The sequence below is a fragment of the Argiope bruennichi genome, chromosome 7 (genome assembly GCF_947563725.1).
Source record: "Argiope bruennichi chromosome 7, qqArgBrue1.1, whole genome shotgun sequence".
In the NCBI taxonomy this organism is placed as follows: Eukaryota; Metazoa; Arthropoda; class Arachnida; order Araneae; family Araneidae; genus Argiope; species Argiope bruennichi.
Window position 1 is genome coordinate 118,310,056 of NC_079157.1, and position 20,209 is coordinate 118,330,264.

A 20,209-nucleotide genomic window follows, 5' to 3' on the forward strand; every position below is an offset into this window, starting at 1 on the left:
CTAATTATATTTATTGAAATTTGTTTATTAAATTTTTATATAAATGAAAGATAACTATAATTATTTTTATGTGAGCCATATGCAAATTATTGACCATTTAGCAAAAAACACATATTAGAATATTATATATATATATATATATATATATATATATATATATATATATATATATATATATATATATATATATATATATATAAATATGGTTTTATCAAGAATTCAAGCAGGAATTTGTGAACCACTGGCCTATTTGTAACAGATAAAAACCATGTGAGATTATCATATCTAAAAATTAAGAAGTCAAGTAAATAATTCTACAGTTTAACTAAAAACAATATGTCATAGGGAAATAAAAGAATTAAATTTTAATTAAAAAATCTGGTAATAGTTACATTTGGAATTGATCATTTAAGATCTCTACTACTTCTTTTGCATTTTAAAATGAAACATTTTGAGCAGATCACATATTAAAATATATGAAAACTTTCCATTTATAATCAAATGTTGTGATTAGAAAATGCATGATACATATTTCAGGGAAATTCTTTTCACTGCTGTATCAACATTATTAGTTTGTCCATCTAAAGGCTAATAGAGCTAACTGATGGCTTTAAAAGATAACAGCAATAGAAAAATACTAATTTTCAAGTAACACTATAAGCTTATGGCAAAACATCAAGAGTTTCAGCTTGTGGATTTTATTAGTTAGATACAATTAAAAATACAGAATAATTTAATAAGAATAAGACAAAGTTGATAGTACTTTACAAAAAAAAAATTAATAATACTAATAGAACCAAGTAAAAAGTTCAACTACAATGATTTGTTAATACATTAACAATTCTACAGCAATATTATTTTTCACTAATATTAATTTTAAAAAAGTTAGTGAATGTTGTATCAAACAAAAATAACTCATTTTATTACATTCGTTCAAAAAAAGGGTGATAATATATGCTTTCTAAGATGGTATTTGTTAAAACAATCAAAGCTTAAAAAACTTAAGAATTGAAATCCTACTGGAACTGACAATCCATCATATGAAACAAGAATATACTAAGAACCTGTACAAATTAATTTTTAATGATTGGAATCAAGTTTCAGAGTAACAGAGAATATACACACATGACAAACAATGAATAAATTTTGAAAAGAAAAAAAAAATTAATATTACCAACCCAATAAAAAATTCAAATATTTTATTTCATAAGAAACTATAACAACACTCAAATAGGAAAGATATAAGCATTTATAATAAACTATAAAAGGGAAACATTCCTTAAGATTTATATACAATAAATATACATCAATTATACCCCCCCCCTCCTCTTTTTTGGTTACTCTAACTCCTCAGAAATGTCCAATTTCAAGGAAGCTATTTAGAATAAAGAACAAACATTAGAAAGTGGCAGTGGTGATTAGTAGCAAATGTTTGCAACGCAGATGTGGAAAAGAAAATACTCAAGATGAGATATCCCAGAGTGAATATTATATGCATATACTGTCTAAATAATGAGGAAAAAAATAAAAACATAGGCAAGTAGAAAAAAAAATGACAGCAATAACAGCTTTATATTACGTATAGATACATTAAAATACAGTAATTAATTATTTGAATACTATTCCATTTTTTAAAGCTGATATGATAAATAAACAGAGATAACAGTAATAACTATCTATTTGTCGGAATATCAAACTTAATTAAATTTGAACTCTGTTCTCTAGGCATTCATATACACTTAACAAAAGAAATGCTTTCAATAAAAGAAAGGAGTTACAATATACTTTTCCCCCCAACATGAAATGTAAACACATAAAAAAACTGGACCAAGTTCAAAAATAGTTAAAAATTATAACAAAATGCCAAAATATTTTTTAAATACTTTGCAAACAGAAACACATACAATAAAATCTATAGGTGGATTTTATGACTAAAGATTTCTCAAAGAGTTACAGAAAAAAATGGTTAAAAGTTTATTTAATGAAGTAAAATTAGGCAAAACATTAAATATTACTGATATAAACTAAGGCTACACAGTTCACATAGGTGTAGCTCACATTTTATAAAATCAAACACTAACAAAAAGAAACCAGACTGACTGACATATATTGTGTATCTTTTTTATATAAAATTTTATGAATATACTGCATTTGCACTCACAAATCAATATAATAGAGAATTTAATTTATGTTCCTATGATCTTGAGTCTATCAAATATGGAGAATAAAAAAATGTAAAAAATAAATACACAGGATGGAAGGCAAATATTGCAGTTTAAGTACAAACTTAAAAACAGCAGGTCATCATGCAAATATATTTTTTGTTCAAAATAAATGTAAAATTAAATAATAATACAAAATTCTTTAACTTAAAAATTGAAATTATAACACAACTAATTACTAACAAAATTTGGTCAGGTAACTATAAATAAAGAAAGTGTATCAAAAACAAAATAAAAATAAAATGACAATTCAAATAGTTTAATATTTGGCATCACACTTTGTAATTAATTTGCAGCCATTTGCGTCACACATCCAATCCCACTCATATTTCACTGTAAAGAGGCAGCACAATTCCAGCCATAAAAACTTATAAATAAATTACATCACATGAGATTCTAGAATTCCATCTCATATCTTGCATGTCAAGCACATAAGGCAACACACACCTTTCGGCTAGAATGTGCACTGTTTGCAACATCAATTGGAGCTTCTGATGTGGTCTAAGATTTCACATAAGACGCAACTACATCAAAAACCTTCAACAAAACTAGAAGGGAAAAGTCCTGTCTTCCCAGTTCTCTGCAAAGTACCCTTATACCAGCCATCTTCCCGTTTTTTGTGAACATATACAACGTCACCAACTTTTAATTCTAGTTCATAGTCACTGTTTGGAGGGTAAGGCACAATGCAGCGGAATCTACAAAAGAAGTAATATAATCAATAATTACGTTAACAAAAAATCTATCTGATACTATTACACAGCTATCTAAGCATCTTATTTCTACGAATAATTATGCATAACATTCTTGCTACATTAATATCAATAAGGAAAAAAATGTGTTTTTTTCCCCCTGATGTTAAAAATTTAATGGCTAAATACGGGGTGGGAACATAATGTAATTACTCTCACAGAAAAAGATATATACTTTTAGAAATTATCACAAGAACATACATAATATATACTTAAAAAAAATGAATACAAAACATTAAAAAAAAAGAAAAAAAAAGACAAACTGAATACATTTTTCTACAATTCAATTTCTCATGACTAAATTTCAGAGAAATCTTTTATTCAATAAATTACTAGGCACTTTAAAAAAAAATGTTTATAAGATATTGTGGAAAACAATTTTGTATATTAGCAAAAAGTAAAACATGCATCAATATAACTTTTAGCAAAATTCTTTAAAAGCGGGAAAAGCTTATATAACATATACAGCTAATAAATAATGATTTAATTCATAAAAAAAAAAAGATGATCTGTAGTATTCAAGTAAAATTAAAAAAATACAGTGGTACCTTTCACGAACTAGAGGTGCAGGTTGCTTCGGCCGTGACGACGATTTGGGAACTTCACCATTTGAGCCATCAAGAGATCCTGTTTTCTTATGGTTGACTTGGCTGCCTAATGCCTCACTTGGGCATGATGTTGATCTATATATATATATATAAAATTAAGACCTTACAACAGATTTGTGTAGTTTTTAAAAAGTATCTATAATATTTATTTTATTTTAATGTGATTTCATCTTCTATTTGATGCATATGCTTGAATTATCATTGACTTCAATAGGATAATGGGATTTAGATAAAGTTAGTTTACTAATATTTTTAAATAGTTACAATTTATTCATTGTGAATCATTTGTATTCTTTTGGAACAGTTTCACACTTTTCATAATTTAATCCGTAGCCAGAACTGAAGTGCATAGTTCCTTGCTTATTGTTCAGATTGAGCAAATGTTTATTTTCTATCTGTCGGAATTCCTTCATTAGATGATTTTAAACATATATCTCTATATTATTTATATATTTGTGTGCAAGTATATATTTATAGCATATGTGCTTTTTATACAAATATACAGTTTTATCCATCTTAGTGAAATTTAGCTTGTGCTCTTCAAAACAAGAATAAGATCAATATGAACTTCCAGACAATAATTAAAATACGAGTTAATTAAAGCAATATTTTGGCATTTTCCTACAATATCTTCTGAAAACAGAATCGCACAAACACTAATTTTATGCCATCTGAAAACTCAAAAAAGATTTCAGCAACACTAATTTCAAGTCTATACAAATTTTTCCAATCTTAATATATTTTTCTAAATTAATTTTATATTCATCACCTAGGAGAGTCAGCTCAACTCTTTGGCTTTAGAGCATGAATTAACAGGATGTATAGTGAGAAATTGCTGCAACAATTAGACAAAAGAAAGAAAGGAAAAAAAAAAAAAAAAAAAAAAAAAAAAGAGCCTCTGTTTATTGCTTAGAAGTTATTTATAATTGTTTAAAAATCATGCAGGTTTATGGATATATAAACCTGTATAATTTCTAAGCATAGGATTTTTTCTACTTTATAATAATGTGTAATCTTTATTGAAAAAATCTTTATAAAATTAATTTTAAAATGTATATATTTTTTTAATTTTAATATTTTTTGTATATGCATTTATGTCTTCTATTATAAAATAAATTATGTCTTTTTAGTTTTGACAAAAACAAAAATTATCATAAAAATGATAAAACTACCAATATCAAAGAATATAGTCAGATTTTATAAAAATAAATTACCAATTTATTTAGATAAATACTTCATTTCTAAAAATATCAACAGTAGGATAACATGACCAAAAATTTTGTATTTGATTTTTATATAAGCACAACAAATAAGATTTAACATGGCTGGGATGGAAAGCATAAATTTCGTCTTGCAAAGCTAAGAAGTAAATCATTCTGGAATAGCTACAATCATAAGACTGGCCCAATAACTCATATTTTACATGATCCCTAAGTAAATTATCAAAAAGTAAGAGACACATATTTCTGAAAAGAACAGTACTCAATTTTTTAAAATTTATCTTTAAAATGATTGCAGAAGGATATGAACAATAACATGAACAACTTTATACAAGAAGCACTTGAGATGTTAAAAATATTATAAAATTATTTCATAAAAAGAAAATTAATTGATCTTATGAATGATATAATTTGATTCCAAAAATACTGAAATCTACAGAAATGTGTTGAGCCTGATGTCTGTATATTGCTACGAATCTACTACACCAGCTTTCATTCAAACACGCAAAAGGGCAGAGTCTTTTACTGCCAAGATAGATATGTTAAAAGCCTAGTTTTAAAATTAGTCACATCAAAATACATTTCACTCTTATTTATAGATTATTTTCTTTTCATTGTAATCAGCAAATTGTAAAAGCATAAGTCACATATTTTTGCTCTTAATCTCCTCCCCATTTCCTAGAAAAGAAGAAATTGTTTCATAAACTTCAATTCTTTGTTCACAGTTCTTTCATACAAAACATTCTTACCTTACATGAACTGCAGACAGAGATTGCTGAGAAGATGTCCCATCAACAAATGATGGATTATCACATGAATAGTCGGAAGGCGGTGGAGATTTTGACTTCCTTTTTGTTAATCTTTTCATCAGGCTAACAATTTCTTTTTCCTTCTTTTCCTTGTGCTAACAAGATCAATTTATATTAATAAATAAAATGTTTACAGCTGAGTATGATAAATAAAAGTACAATATATTAATTATCATATTTTGTCTTTGCTGTTATAAACTATATAATAGCTCATTATTAATCTGCTACTTTCTGGTTTAATTATGATAAATTAAATATTATCTATTTCACGAAAAAGGAATACAAGGAATTAATATATGGATAGCAGTTAATGTTCTATAGAAGAGCATATCAAATTACTAATTAATTTTAAAAATTAAAATTTGGCACTATGTATTTTACCTATTAAAATTCATATAATAAAAATTTTAAATGTAAAACTTTTTTGGAAATAAAATAAAATAATATGATATGGTAAACTTCTAAATGAGACTTTCAGGAAACTGAAAAGTGGCAAGTCTCTGGGCTAAATTGTCTATAAAGTCTGGCAATCGAATTTGAAATTGAACAGAGTATTCTAAATATTTTTCTTAAGAATAATCATTTCTTGTAATGTCAATATAATAATACAATATTTTTCTTACAAAAGATATTAAGAACATTGTTTATTTATCAAGTTTTTAAGTTAGTTTCCCCCTACAGGAAAAAAAAAAAAATATGTGACTTTTAGTAAATAGATGGCTGTTCTAATAATATTTGATATAAAAAAGAGAGAGAGAGAGAGAGAGAGAGAGACTGTGAATTAGTATCATTAATTTTTTTGACTGTCTTATTATTTTGTTCTTATAGTTTCCAGGTTAGAAATATTAGCTTTTACAGTAAATAAACCATTTTTTTTTTGTGCTTATTCAAATCTCTGAAATTTTAAACTTTTAAAATTTCATCTTTAGAAAACTATTTACGAATGCTTAAGGAAATATACACATAAATATGAAATATATGCTTTTGAACTGATATTGAAAAAACAGAAAAATTATGTTTAGCTACTCAAAGTGTTAAATAAAAATTAAAACTATAAGATTATAACAGCATAAGCATATCATGTCAGATTTAAAATAAGATAACAAGAATTGACAGCATAATCAAATGAAGTTGTGAAAATGAAATTTTGTTAAAATTTCGTGGATATATTTGATATATGAGTAAAAACAACTTAAAGCATAAACAGATGGGATTGTAAATTTTTTATTTGTTTGTTTTTAGTTTTTTTTTATTTGTAGATAAATCATAAACCTTTATAAAATGTGATTGAGTATATTGTGACCATGTTAATTAACTGTTTTCTAAATTTTTTGGTGGTAATTATCAATTATTTTTATTTATAAGTTGTTAGTATTAAATATTTGGTTTCAGTTTAATTATCATTTACAAATTTACTAAAATATTTGATATAAATATCAAATGATTCGATAATTAGGTTCGTTGATAAAATGAGTTTATATTGGCTTTGATTTCTTCTGAAATTCTCTATTGTGACTAATGCTAGGCTATCAGCATAAGCTTGAATAAAAACTTCCTTATGTTATATATATATATATATATATATATAAAAGATCAAAAAATATTAGCCTTTTAAAAAAAATCCATATTAAATATGATGAAGTTATTGTGCTGAAAAATTAGAAAGAGCTGGCCATTGAAAGTTTCTTTGACGTTAAATGATATAAATTTTACAATCAATCTAGTGGCTGCATTTTTGATATGTTTATTGATTGTTCCTTGCAGTATCAAACAATATTGACCCTAATCTTACACAGCATTTTAACTTAATAAAATTCAAATAATCAAAAAATATTATTAATAATTTGAACTCCTTTCTTAGAAGCATAATGAAAATAATATAACCATAATATTGTTGTGTGTAAAAAAAAAAAAAAATTAAAATTCCAGAAATATGTGAAAATATATATATTGTTACCTTTTCAACCCGTGTTTGTGAAGTTGTCTGGACAGACATGGAACAAGCCGATCCACTAGTGACAACTGGAGGTGAGCATCCTACTCTGTCAGGAGTCACAAATGGATTTGTGTTTGGAGGTACAGAATGAGGCATCATCAAAGGTGTCGATGGCTGAGAGATACTGTACCTAGGCTGAGAGGGCCCACTCTCAGAGGCTGCACTGCTAATGCTTTGACTATGACTTCCCACAGATGTATTTGGAGATGCTTGATAAGAAAGCATTCTTGTTGGAGAAGCACTGGTTGTCCTCACAGGAAAGTCAGTGACTACTTGTGATGATGATGGTGATGAATTAAAGTCTATTGCACATAGAGAAGTCCATGGTGCCATGGCAAGTGATCGTGACTGACCACAAGGGAATCCATTTTGTTTTGAGCTGATCTAAATAATAATAACAAATATAAATAAAAAAATTCAATAAGATCTAATTTTATAAGAAACAACTTCAATCTGATAACTAAAAGTAGAATTTTAATAACATTACGGCATTTAGAAACAATTCTTTCTTATGCATGAATTTATATAAACTTCACTCAAAACCAGATTATTTCTGATTGAAAACTGACCAAAAATAAATGAGTGCAAAATCTATTAATATAATAATTATGATTACACAATAATTATTGATTAGGCATTAGTTTAATTAAATATAAATATTCAAAGGAACTATAAAATATAAAAGTTGAGTTTGGTGGCCAGCTGGTTCACTAGGTAATTAGTTGTATTAATCTTTAAATCTCCTAAATATAAATTCTTGCTTATGATTGCACCATGAAAAATGTTTAAAAAAGTAAAAAAAAAAAAAAAAAAAAAAAGAGCCATTACTGACAGTAAAACAGTGTTATTTTAATAGCCTATCACCTACTCTGTTCATTGTGCACATAATATATTAATATGGAGTTCAGTCTTATAACATCATATTTTATTAAAAACATAACTATCTGATTTATCAATGTTTTAATTTTCATGTTTCTGAAAATTTTACATATACTCCACATGTAGACTACAGAGATACTAAAAACAGATCCTTCTTCTTCAGCTTTTAACAATGGGAAAAATTCACATGATAATCACTGTTTCATGAAATAATTAAAATAGTATTATTTTCATCCACAATAATCTATTCTTTAAAGTCATGCAAAAAATATTTCTAAAAATTTGCCAAAATTCATAAAAAAATTTGCATGACAATATCATTAGATAGACATTTTTTTTAAAAAAAACTTTAACAGTAAAAACAATAACAAGTTGTAAAAATCAATTTTGTGCAATAATATTAATGAAAGTTGGGGCGAAAAAATGTAAAATTAATAATGTTTAAGTAATCAAAATGCTTCCAAGTGCACATTCCAATACTTCAAAAGTATACATGTGCCAAGTTTGGTAGCTCTAGATCTAACAATCTGATCTGAAGATAATCAATACCAGCATTTGTAAGAAGTAATAATGTGAAAATAATAAAAATATCTTGAAGATTACCATTATTTTAATATATAAAAATGAAGAAAAACTCAATCTGAAATGAATATTTGGAAAAATTATTAAAAAAAAAATACTTTAAGCAACTAACGATTTTTTGTTGTTGATAAATTGATTGATTTAACAAAAATTGTCACTACCAGTCCCTGCACACAAGAAACGTTTTATAATCAATAGTATAAAATAGAAATTCAAGGAGCTTTCATTTCTATCATGATTTTGGCATAACTTACAAATAATACTAAATTATCCTAGATCAATTTTCAATTTCATCCTTTTTTTTGTTCTGAAAGACCAGTTATCTTCATTAAAGGACTGTCTGGCAAATAGATGACCCCAGGAAATATTTTTCTCATTTTTAATCCTTAAATGTTCCACAACATTTATTTATAATACCTTTTATCTGCTTTTAAACGTTGTGTCAATTCAATAGCAAGCAGATAAACAAAAATCTTTCTTCAACCAGAATTGGCTTCTGATGCAACTGAAATCCTATTCCATACTGCATTTCTTTACACAATTATCTTTATAAGATATTAAAATAAAAAAAAGGTGCAGATTTCAGAATTAATTATCACAATGTTAACAGTATATTGCACAAATGCAGCAGTTGGTTCTGTTTTGCATAGCTAATTACACAAACTTAGATACTATACAAATTTTACTCCTGCTTTTATCCCCATTTTAAATTACCCTCAAACAAATTGTACATCTGGTAGTGATTTACCTCAGATTTATAAATAGCTGGTGAAAATGCTCCAACAGAGCTGACAGGCCTCTGCAACCTTTGCAGAGGTGCAGCCACAGCAATACTATGAGCCCACTCCAGCACTGCAGGATGAGCAGGTGAAACGGGCGATGTTGATGTAGCTGGCACTCTGCCACATATTGTAATAGGACTATTAGTGTATATCACGCCTTGAGTTGAAATAGGATGAAATACATGTGGATTCTCAGTTGTAACACCCGAGAAACTTGTTCTTTGTTGAACCTGAACTCCACTTGAAGGTGGAGGAGAAGTAGTAGATGCAGCAGGAGATGTACGGCCTGCAACTGATACACCAATATGTGGTTGCAATACTGCTGATCTGTAAAGAAGACGTTTTTTTTTAAAGTGTGAAATTAAAATACAAATAATATAATGCAGAAGAGAAGAATAACTTAAACTTGTAATCATAAAAATAAATTGTAACAGGAGATATAAAATATATTTTATTTATACATCAGTAACATTGAGATATAGAATTCAAAGATTTCATGGAGCTGAAAATGAAGTAAAAAATGCAAATAAATTACAATAATATATTTCCAGAAGTTTAGCAACATAATACTATTATCTTTTTGCCAAAAGAAGAGGAATTTTTTCACTAACTAATAATTCTATATCATGGTATTGGGTGCATTTATTTTAGACAGTGAGGATGGGAAACATTAATTCATGAATGGATCAAAAGTTTAAAATGTGTTTGTGTGTGTATAAAATATGCATACATTTTTGCAAAACTTTCTATAACTGATATAAATTTCAAATTAAAAAATAATTGCACATTTATAAAGAAGAGCTAAAAAAATTTAAGTATTATATCTACAAATAAATTTATTTTGTGCGGCAATGGAAATTTCTTTAAAAAAATCTTCCCTCATCTAGTTTTTTCTAGTATTTATAGTGGACAAATTTGAATTACAGAGATTGCTGTGTGACACACTGGCCTACACTCTATTACTGAAAACTGATCCCCTGAAAACTTTCATGTCCTAATATTTAGTAATTGGCAAATATAGAATGGCTACAGTAACGATGAAAAAAATTTTCCTAGCCAAACTTGCAATATTTCTCTGAACTCACGGCTGATAATTATATTAGTTTCCTTGTTTTCTCCCTACTCAGAATCACTGTATGCATACAATACACGTTATTAAAAATAGTTTTATGAGTTATTTAATATGAAATGAAAAAATTTTTTACAATGGAATGAACACTTAAAAAAACTATTAAAACAGCATATTAATTTCTAACATTCAAAAAATATTGGCAATTTTAATAAAATACTTCACTTCTAAAACTGCGTCAAAATTCTAGAAAACATTAAAACTACTCTTTGCAATATAAGTAACATTATTTTAGCAGTAAAGTTTATGATCATTGCTAAAAATTTTAAAACAATTCAATAACTAATTAGCGCTTTTTGCATCAGCACCAGAATTGCATGCTGTAGCATAAAAATATAAAAATTGTATAATTGTACACACCCAATATTTTAGCAAAGATTTATAAAAAAGAAAATGACAATTATTACTTTTTGTATTTCAAAGGAATGATATTTATACAGTGGACACAACTTAAATGTTAAGGTTACTGTTATATTCCACTCATAATATTAAAATCCTCTACAACATAAAATATCTTTCACATGCATTTTAATTCTTATGAACAATTTATCTCAAATTTTATGCATATACAATTATACTTAATAACATATACATTTTTCATTTTAGATGGATTGTTGAATATAAAAGATTATTACTTTGCAATCTGAACATAATTTCCAGGAAAAACGCCACTAAGTCCAGTTCGAAGTGATGTTCCTTTGAACCATCCATCTTGGCATTTTTCACTTACTGTATACAATTCACCTTTGCGGAGTTCTAATTCATCCTCTTTTAAAGGTCTGTATGTGTACAAAGCCAAGTAGCTAAAAATTAAAAAACTCATAAGAAACATGTAATATAAACAAAATGCAATTTAATTTTTATAATGTTTTATACAAAAACTGGCATTCTGGTAAAATGAATAATTTAAAAAGTTCTCCTTTAATAATAAAATTTCCAAGCTATAGGTAATTAAAAAATAGCTTGATAATAACATTTATTATTTAGTTGGGATTGCTAGGAAGTTTGATTATATATGGTAATTTAAATCAAAAGTGAAAGAAATGGCAAAACACAAATATAACTAATCATAATATAATCAATTTTGTATCAATAAATTATCATCTCTACAAATTCAATAAATATGATATAACAGTTGAGAAGAAACAATTAACTCGAAATTCTAAATAATAATACCTTCAAATTTTTATATTTAAAAAAAAATATCACTCTTCAACTTACAATGTAGGAATAGGAACATGAGTAGGTGGTTGTGAGGCAGAACTAGTACGAGCTGGTGTATGGCTGCCCTTCGTAGAGTCTGCAGAAGACAGAGGAGAAGAAATTCCAGAATTATCTTCTGGATTATCCTGTGTAGGAGTCTGAGCACCACCTATTGATTCAGCTCGCTAAAATATAAGATTTCATTATGGATTAACTTTCACAGAAGTGTATTAAGTAACTGCAAACAACAATTCAAAATAGTTATATATTATAATCAATGCATTTAAAAATCTTAAAATATTTGAAAATAAATACATATGAATAAGAAATTAAAACATATATGAAGAAATGTCTCTACTGATTAACCTAAATGAGGAGAAAGAAAAAAAAGTGTGAATTTAAAGAAGGAATAAGCAGAGAAAAGAATGGTTAAAAAAATTAAAAAAGCCTTTGAAGTTTTATTAAAGGATAGACGAGACGGTAGACGACAGATTATTTTTATTTTGCTGAATTCCAAGTTATTAAAATTAATTTTTGGTAAAAGTTACAATCAGTAAATTAGTTCTCAATTTTGGATTTAAGAAAAACTTTTTAAAATTTGGAATTACTAGATTTGTAAAATATAAAATCGCATTCTTCTTTCAAATTTAGTTACATCGCACATTATTAGAAAAGTAAAATATACATACAGTAATCCTAAATAAATCAACCTAAACTTAGTAATTATTTTCCTAAACATTGAGAAAAAACTCAAAACGTTATCAAGTAATGCTTGAAAAAAAAATATTTTAATAAAATGTGTTCATTATTCTGCTACTGGCATTGTTAGAAAATATATGTATACGAAAGCTTATATGAATATCATATTAAAACCTGAATGAGAATAAATCATTAATTGACAAAATTGCTCAAGCATTCTTGAATCTTTCAAAGTAATAAGAATATTCTTTACTAAATATCTCAGTAAGATCAGCAAGATATTTTGATATTAAAAGATGGGATTAACCTATTAAGATAAAAATGTGGAGCAATACTATGAGTATAGGAGATAAAGATTGCATAAGAGTATCCAATTCAATATAAGAGAGAAAAAATTGCAAGAAATTAAAAAAAAAAAAAAATGGTGAAAGATAAAAAGCTGTACAGTAATTTTTTCCTTTCACAATTAGCAGAATTTTCTAGTTTAAAAATTTCACTCATATTTCTGTTCAGAGAGAATATACAAATATTTTATGGCAAGCCCAACACCAAGGCTATTAAAATTTAAGGATGTTTTCATTAACAAAACATATATAATCAATCTCTAATAAAGAGCTATAGTTTTGTTCATCCCATGAACAAAATTTGCAAAAGATAATGAGATTAGATATCACAGGGGTGTTTGTGGGATCCCAAAAAATCCCCTGAAACTTTTACGGACTTACTACCGACATTTTGGAGTTTCGAGAGGGGGGGGGGAATGAAAAATTACAATTATGAAGTACTGAATGACCTAATTATAAAAGTTCAATGAATTACTTTTTTTTGCAAAATTAATAACCATAAATTTTCAAACATATAAACTACTACATTTTATGTAAATATTTTAAATTACCTGAATTAATTCTTTAAAAAAAATTATCTAATTTCTGCTGCTTTTCTTTATTTTCTGATGTTTGTGGGCTTGTCTTTCTTTTGTGGTGAACTTCATAATTGCAGGAAGGTTGACTTTTATTTTCCTCATTTACAGTTGAAGAAATTTCCTCGAGAACTGCACATGCAGAGGTAGAAGCAGTTTGCTTTTCTGCTAATGTAGAAGGTTTTTCAGAGACTTTTATAGGTGACTCATCTGAAATACATGTTTTTAAGTCCTCTTGATATGTTTTCCAACTGCTGTTCATATTCAGTAAGAGCTTTGTGAATTGGATCAGTCATTGGATTTTTTTAGCCATATTTTTCACATGAGGTTTCTTTAGAAGCCATTAAATCATATTTAATAGTCTGCACTGCATCTAGGGAATCAATCTTAAGAGAGGTTTTATAGTCAGTGACAAGTGTATCCATTAAGTTGAATGCACTTTCCACTAATGGGCCATGGAAGCAGCTAAGGTAGGCTTTGACCAATTTAGCCAATGTAGGATACTTATAATCATTTGTGAAATCATCTTTTAAATTAAAAACTTTAGACCAATATTTATCAATTGTACACTTGACTTGATTTCCACTTTCATCAGATGTGTAGAGCATTTCTTTGGTGATATCAATATCACTCTGGTATAACCTTATTTCAGCTTCTACTTTTGGACATAAGAGATGATAATTTTTCAAAAGCTAATATTGTACTGGTTTTACCTCTTAGCTCTGGATCTAATGCTGTAAAACTAATTAGATATGAATTTTTAAGGGGTAATTTCTGTTTCATATGCTGTGCTGTATTAGTATAAGCTTTCATCAGAGAAATTTGGAATTCTTTTGCTATTGGATGATTTTTTGATAATTTCTTCAGGAGAGTGGAAGCTTCTGCACCAGTAAATATTACTTTGCTAGGTAGATGGAATTCTGGATTTGTGACATCAACCTTTAATAAATCATTATAAGATGTGCACTCTATATTTTCTGGCTTCATAAAAAAAGAGAAAAATTTTGCCATCAATTTATAAATACTGGAATGTATTAAATGAAGCACTGGTTTTTTTGTTTCAAATAATTTAATATATGTGTTGAACTCTTGCAATACTGCTGAATATAATGCCATATGCAATAAAGTTTTGTTTTGCATAACAAATAACCCATTTAGTATTATTTTTTTCCAAGATAAAGCATCCTTTGTGAGTTGTTGGGAATGCAAGCAAGAATACACCCCTTCAACAATTTTTTTCTGAGCTGCAGAAATATTTCTTTTATTGTATACAGTTTCAACATAAGAAAAATAATCCCCTTTATCAGTTTTATCCAAGTAGTGAAAATAAAATGCAATAAGAGCATCCCACAGATCTTTGATTCTTTCTAAAACACATAAAATGTACACCCACCTATGGTTTGGTCTCTTCAAGGGCTTAAGTTTTTTAATGGCAAGGGATTCACAGATTTTGAAAAAACTTTCTCTTTTACTGCAGCCTTTCATATCAAAATAGATGTCATCAAACAAATCTTCTAAGTATCTATCAAAACATGAAGCAAATTTTTTTTGCACAGTTATTATCTTTGTGACATGTGTCACCATCAATATCTAATAAGTGGGGTGCTTTGTTTGACAGTAGTCTGGTTTCAACACCCTTTTTTCCCCACCCTTTTGGTGTTACATGAGTCCATTAATACACTAATTAAGTTTGCCCATGGAATATTATTATCTTCAATAGTATTAACAACTGCTTTAAAAACAGCTTCTGAATTGCAAGATTCCATCTTTAGAGATGCAAAATGATGAACTACAACTTCATTTTGATTGTTGTCATAAAACTGCACCAATATTGCCAGTATACTTTCTTGAGCATTGGTAGTACTTTCATACAAATTTAGAGAAAATGGAGTCTCCTTTAAAGTTTTAATGATATTTTCCTTAATAGTTTTTGCGAGCCCATATTTCATCTTATAACATGCAGTAGTCCTGGACATTTCCAATGAGTTTAGTGCTGTCTGATCGCGGCTCAACTGTTTGCAGAGTTCAATTAAATTGGGAGCTACATTGAAAGAAAGAGAACTCTCGGCAATAAACAAAGTTATTAATACCTCTTGGCGTGCTTTTCTTGTCACTATATCCAATGGCCGAGCATCAGTCTCCAGTATTTTTTGAATTAGCATAATTACTTAAAGTCATTGAATGTCTAATGCACTTTGAATATTTTATGTGCTTCACAGTTTTAGAATGATTTGTGAAAGCCTTGAATCCTTCCCCACCATACTTCAGCAGTGAGTTACAAAAAACACAATATGCTTGTCCAGCAACATTTATTTTCTTGCACCATGTGCCGATGGTATCCCCATTACCATCTCTCCGTTCAATCCAATTCCACCTAAATGCATTCCGGACACCTTCTTCTAATTGTATAATATCACTATTTACATAGAGAAATTTCATAGTGAAATTCTCTTGCGTACATAAATAAAAAAATATTTCAATAAACGAAACGAAAAATTTACATGTGCATCAATAAATGAAACGAAAATTTTACACAGTGTAGAAAAAAAAGTTGCGAAGCGATCAATGACAAATAGCTAATATGGCGAAAAATCCCCCTTTTCTACTTATTGGCGCTACGCCAAGAGAGATAAGACCTTTGAACCCAGAGTCATGTGATCGCACATCTGGTCGAACAAAGCCTCTCCCTTTTTTTCTGCCACGCCTACTTGCCGAAAAGAATCCAGAAGAGAATGTCCGAGAACTGGGGGATGAGTTATAACTCGCAATAAGGAAAGAACAAAAAATAAGTTCCCCCCCTTTTCACGCATTATCACTGCCTTTGGACCCTTTCCTTATTAAGAGCTTGTGAAAACTTGGAAACAAAATTTAGTTCAAAAATTCATTTTTAACTTCACTGTTTTACTTACTTTATTTCATGAAACATTATTAAAACAATCATAAAATATTACTAAGTCAAAAATTAATATCAATGAAACCAAATGGTAAAATTTTTACAACAATATTACGAATAAACGTGTTAGAAAGGTAAGGAGATTACTTTTATACTAAATACCGATTCTAGCGACCAACCAATTTGCTGGAATTATTATTTATATATCATTTTTAAAGAAATTTTATAATTTGATTTTGATTGTTTCCTCAGCAAAGTACTATTAAGCTTTAAATTTTGATAATCATCTAACTCTCACTGTTTAGAGGACGTCAGAGTTATGACTGTGTCATCACCTCTCTAACTTTCTATCATTTCATCAAAAATGTATTTAATTCCATACTAGAAGTGATTAGTGACAGATTTCCAACTAGACAGTTGCCTAAGGCCAATGCTTTCAGAAAACACCACAAATAGACATTTTTTTAAAAATTATTTCCCTAGTGGACAAAAAAATAAGTTTGCAAAAAAAAAAAAAAGAAAGAATCGTAAAAATATTAAGATAATACTAACACTTTATCAAATATAATTAATCAGATTTCTATATATTCCTTATATACATTCATTTACATACATATTCATATAATATTTGTTTAATTACTAGAACATTAAAGTTTTCACCACACACACTGACCTTGCGTTTTCTGCTTTCAAAGCAAACAAAATTACCCAGATCAAAATAAATAATTCATTATTATTCCTGCTTCCTTTTGAACGATAATCCCCGGAATTTCCAGGTATCAAAGTTCAAAATCCCCGGAATTTCCGGGTATCGAAGTTCAAAATCCCCGGAATTCCGGGGTTTCCCCGGAGCACAAACACCCCTGATATCATAAACTTTAAAATTTCACATTTGAGAAAATTACAAATCTGAAATTAAAACTATATCTAAACAACAATTATTCTTGATAAATATATCGCATGTAGAGAAAAATAATCATGACAACTATACCTGAGAGACTAAAGGAGGAGTAACTGAAGCAACAGAAGTAAATGCAGGACTTGGAGTAGATCGAGATTTAGAAATGACAGAACTTTCATGTCCACTTTCATTTGCAGCTTGTTGGTCATCACCACTGTTTTTTGGTCCAACAGGTTGTTGTGGTCGATGGTGAGATATATTTCTGGAATGTTCTTGACCATCATATGATGTGCCTGGATATGCTGCCATACTAACATTTTGCTGAATGGATGCAGAAGAACTATGGATAGGAGATGTAAATGCTGAGGGTGAAAATGAAGTATTATTTCCAGATGAGACAGACTGTTGCATATTTGCACTATTGCTTGAGTCTTGATAAGAAGGACTTTGAGCAGCACTTGAAACACTTGCTGAAAATGACGAAAATAGGATACATTAAAATTTATATTAATTAAATTCTTTATAAATGCATTTCTCATGTTTGATGGATAAAAACAACCCTGCTTTTTGAAGTAATAGTATAAGACTGTATATCATGAAAAGTCATTTAATTGCAAACAGAAAACAATTTTTATTGAAGAAGTTTCGTTAAAGCAGTTGTTATTTTTACTATTAATAAAAGAGAATGTGTATATGTTGGTGGTCATTAGGGCCATATAACCCAGAATAACCAAATTTGATTCAAACATAGTTTGGTAGTTGGAAATATGGACTAGGAAGCATTTTTTTTGTTTGTTTGTTGAAAATTTGGCCTTTTGTTGTAATTATGTCTGAAAATATACTTGAAAAATTTTTACACCACTCAAAATTTAAAAAAAAAAAATCTTTTTAAGGATGCTTTTTGTTTCCCCATACAATTCCTCCAATTTTAAAAAGCTTTTTGAAATAAATTCTTTAAAAAATGTTAAATATTTTTTTTAAAAAATTACTTATAATGTCATGCTTGAAACATCACTTTCAATGTCATAACAAAATTGAAACTGTTCATAAAATATTCTTTCAATGTAAAAGTCTTGGAATGATAACTCTGTTCCTAATTTCATAATTTTTAGCAATGCCATAATTGATTTTTATTTTCTCATTTTATTACATTTATTTGGGGGGGGGGGTCTTTAAACATAGCCCAATATGCTATTAAAAGCAAGCTAGGAAATAAATCTGGTAAGCAAAATGAAAATTTTTGCCAACTAAATGTTAATGACTTGGAAGTTTTAATTTGTTATCAGTATTTTTTTTAAATCTAGCAACAGAGTTATTGAAAATAATCCAAGATTGCTGAAAGTAGTTAGTAGTAAATTAAAAATGAAACACATACAAATACCGAGATATTGAAAAATTTTCACGATGACAATATTTAAAGGATTGAACTTCAATGTTGATTACAGAGATGGAATAGCCCTCAACTGTTTAAAATAAAACTTATTAAGTATTCAGTTGTCACAGTATCAAAATTCAATTATATTAATTTATACCAGCATTTTATTATTGGTTTATTTTGGGTAATAAAGTTCCGTTAATTGATTCCTTATGATTTCAAATGAGTTAAGGAATGCATTATTTCACAGAATATTTTGATAATTGATTATGTTTACTTTTAAAAAAATCAACAATCTGATATGAAGATGTATCACAAAAATTTTATTGACAATTCTCTACTTATTAAAGTAAAATGAAATCTTGCTGATTAACAAATTTAAATTGCATCAGAATTAATCAGGGTAACAAATTATTTAAAAATATAAGAAAACTTAAATAAATATTAAATATTTCACTGCCTAATATTACATTTCATGCAACAAAAACAAACTTTGTAACACAATATATAAAAAAAAAAGTTAAATAAGCACCTAATTCTTAAAATTACTAAGGGAAAGAGAAGTATAAAATTATATAGTTAATACAAGTTTCATAGATAATATTTTGTAATTTCATATAGTTACAGCCTTAACTTTTAATTATCAAAGATTTTCTTATTTTTTTTTATATACAATCAGACGAAAATTATTTTTCCTTCTAAAGGATACTTGCATAGCTGCAATACTCAAGTAATTTTTTTTAAATGAAATTTATAATTCCATTTAGGGGTATGGGGATATGAATTAGTCTTATGCCCAGTTAAATAATCCAAAATAAGATCCTAATGTACTTAAAAGTAACTTACATTTGAACAGAATGTATTTGTAATCAATATTCTGTATAGCAATAAAATGAAAAAAAAAAAAAAAAATCAATTTTAAGGGATTTTGTGGAATCTTAATACTTAGAAATACATAACATGGCATTCAATTGTACTTTCATTACACATAATTTTCTATATTATATCATCAAGTTTTCGCTGATTACAGCCAAAACATTTGAATTGTAGACTGAATGATGCCTCATTAGTGAATTAAAACTTCTATATGAATTTATGTAAGCAAAATAGTATAATGTTTTTCTATATTAATTTAAAACTATTACTCATTACATTAAAATATGTGTTGTGCAGTATGGTCACATACGGCTTTTATGTCAATAAACACCAACAAACCAATCAAGTATTAATCATTATGTAC

The 20,209-nt window shown here is 27.6% G+C and overlaps 1 protein-coding gene across 1 annotated transcript in view; it reads right to left on the bottom strand.

Moving 5' to 3' along the window:
- Nucleotides 1–215: 215 nt before the first annotated feature.
- LOC129975706 (E3 ubiquitin-protein ligase SH3RF3-like) overlaps nt 216–20,209 on the bottom strand; it is a 31,198-nt gene continuing 11,204 nt past the window's right edge. Inside the window, exons 8-15 of the mRNA XM_056088862.1 lie at nt 17,685–18,064; nt 12,201–12,367; nt 11,615–11,782; nt 9,817–10,177; nt 7,569–7,991; nt 5,552–5,706; nt 3,523–3,657; nt 216–2,920 (exon numbers count right to left, since the gene is read on the bottom strand). Of these exons, the coding sequence (XP_055944837.1) occupies nt 2,752–2,920; nt 3,523–3,657; nt 5,552–5,706; nt 7,569–7,991; nt 9,817–10,177; nt 11,615–11,782; nt 12,201–12,367; nt 17,685–18,064 (1,958 nt within the window). The 3' untranslated portion in view covers nt 216–2,751. The remainder of the gene's footprint in view (nt 2,921–3,522; nt 3,658–5,551; nt 5,707–7,568; nt 7,992–9,816; nt 10,178–11,614; nt 11,783–12,200; nt 12,368–17,684; nt 18,065–20,209) is intronic.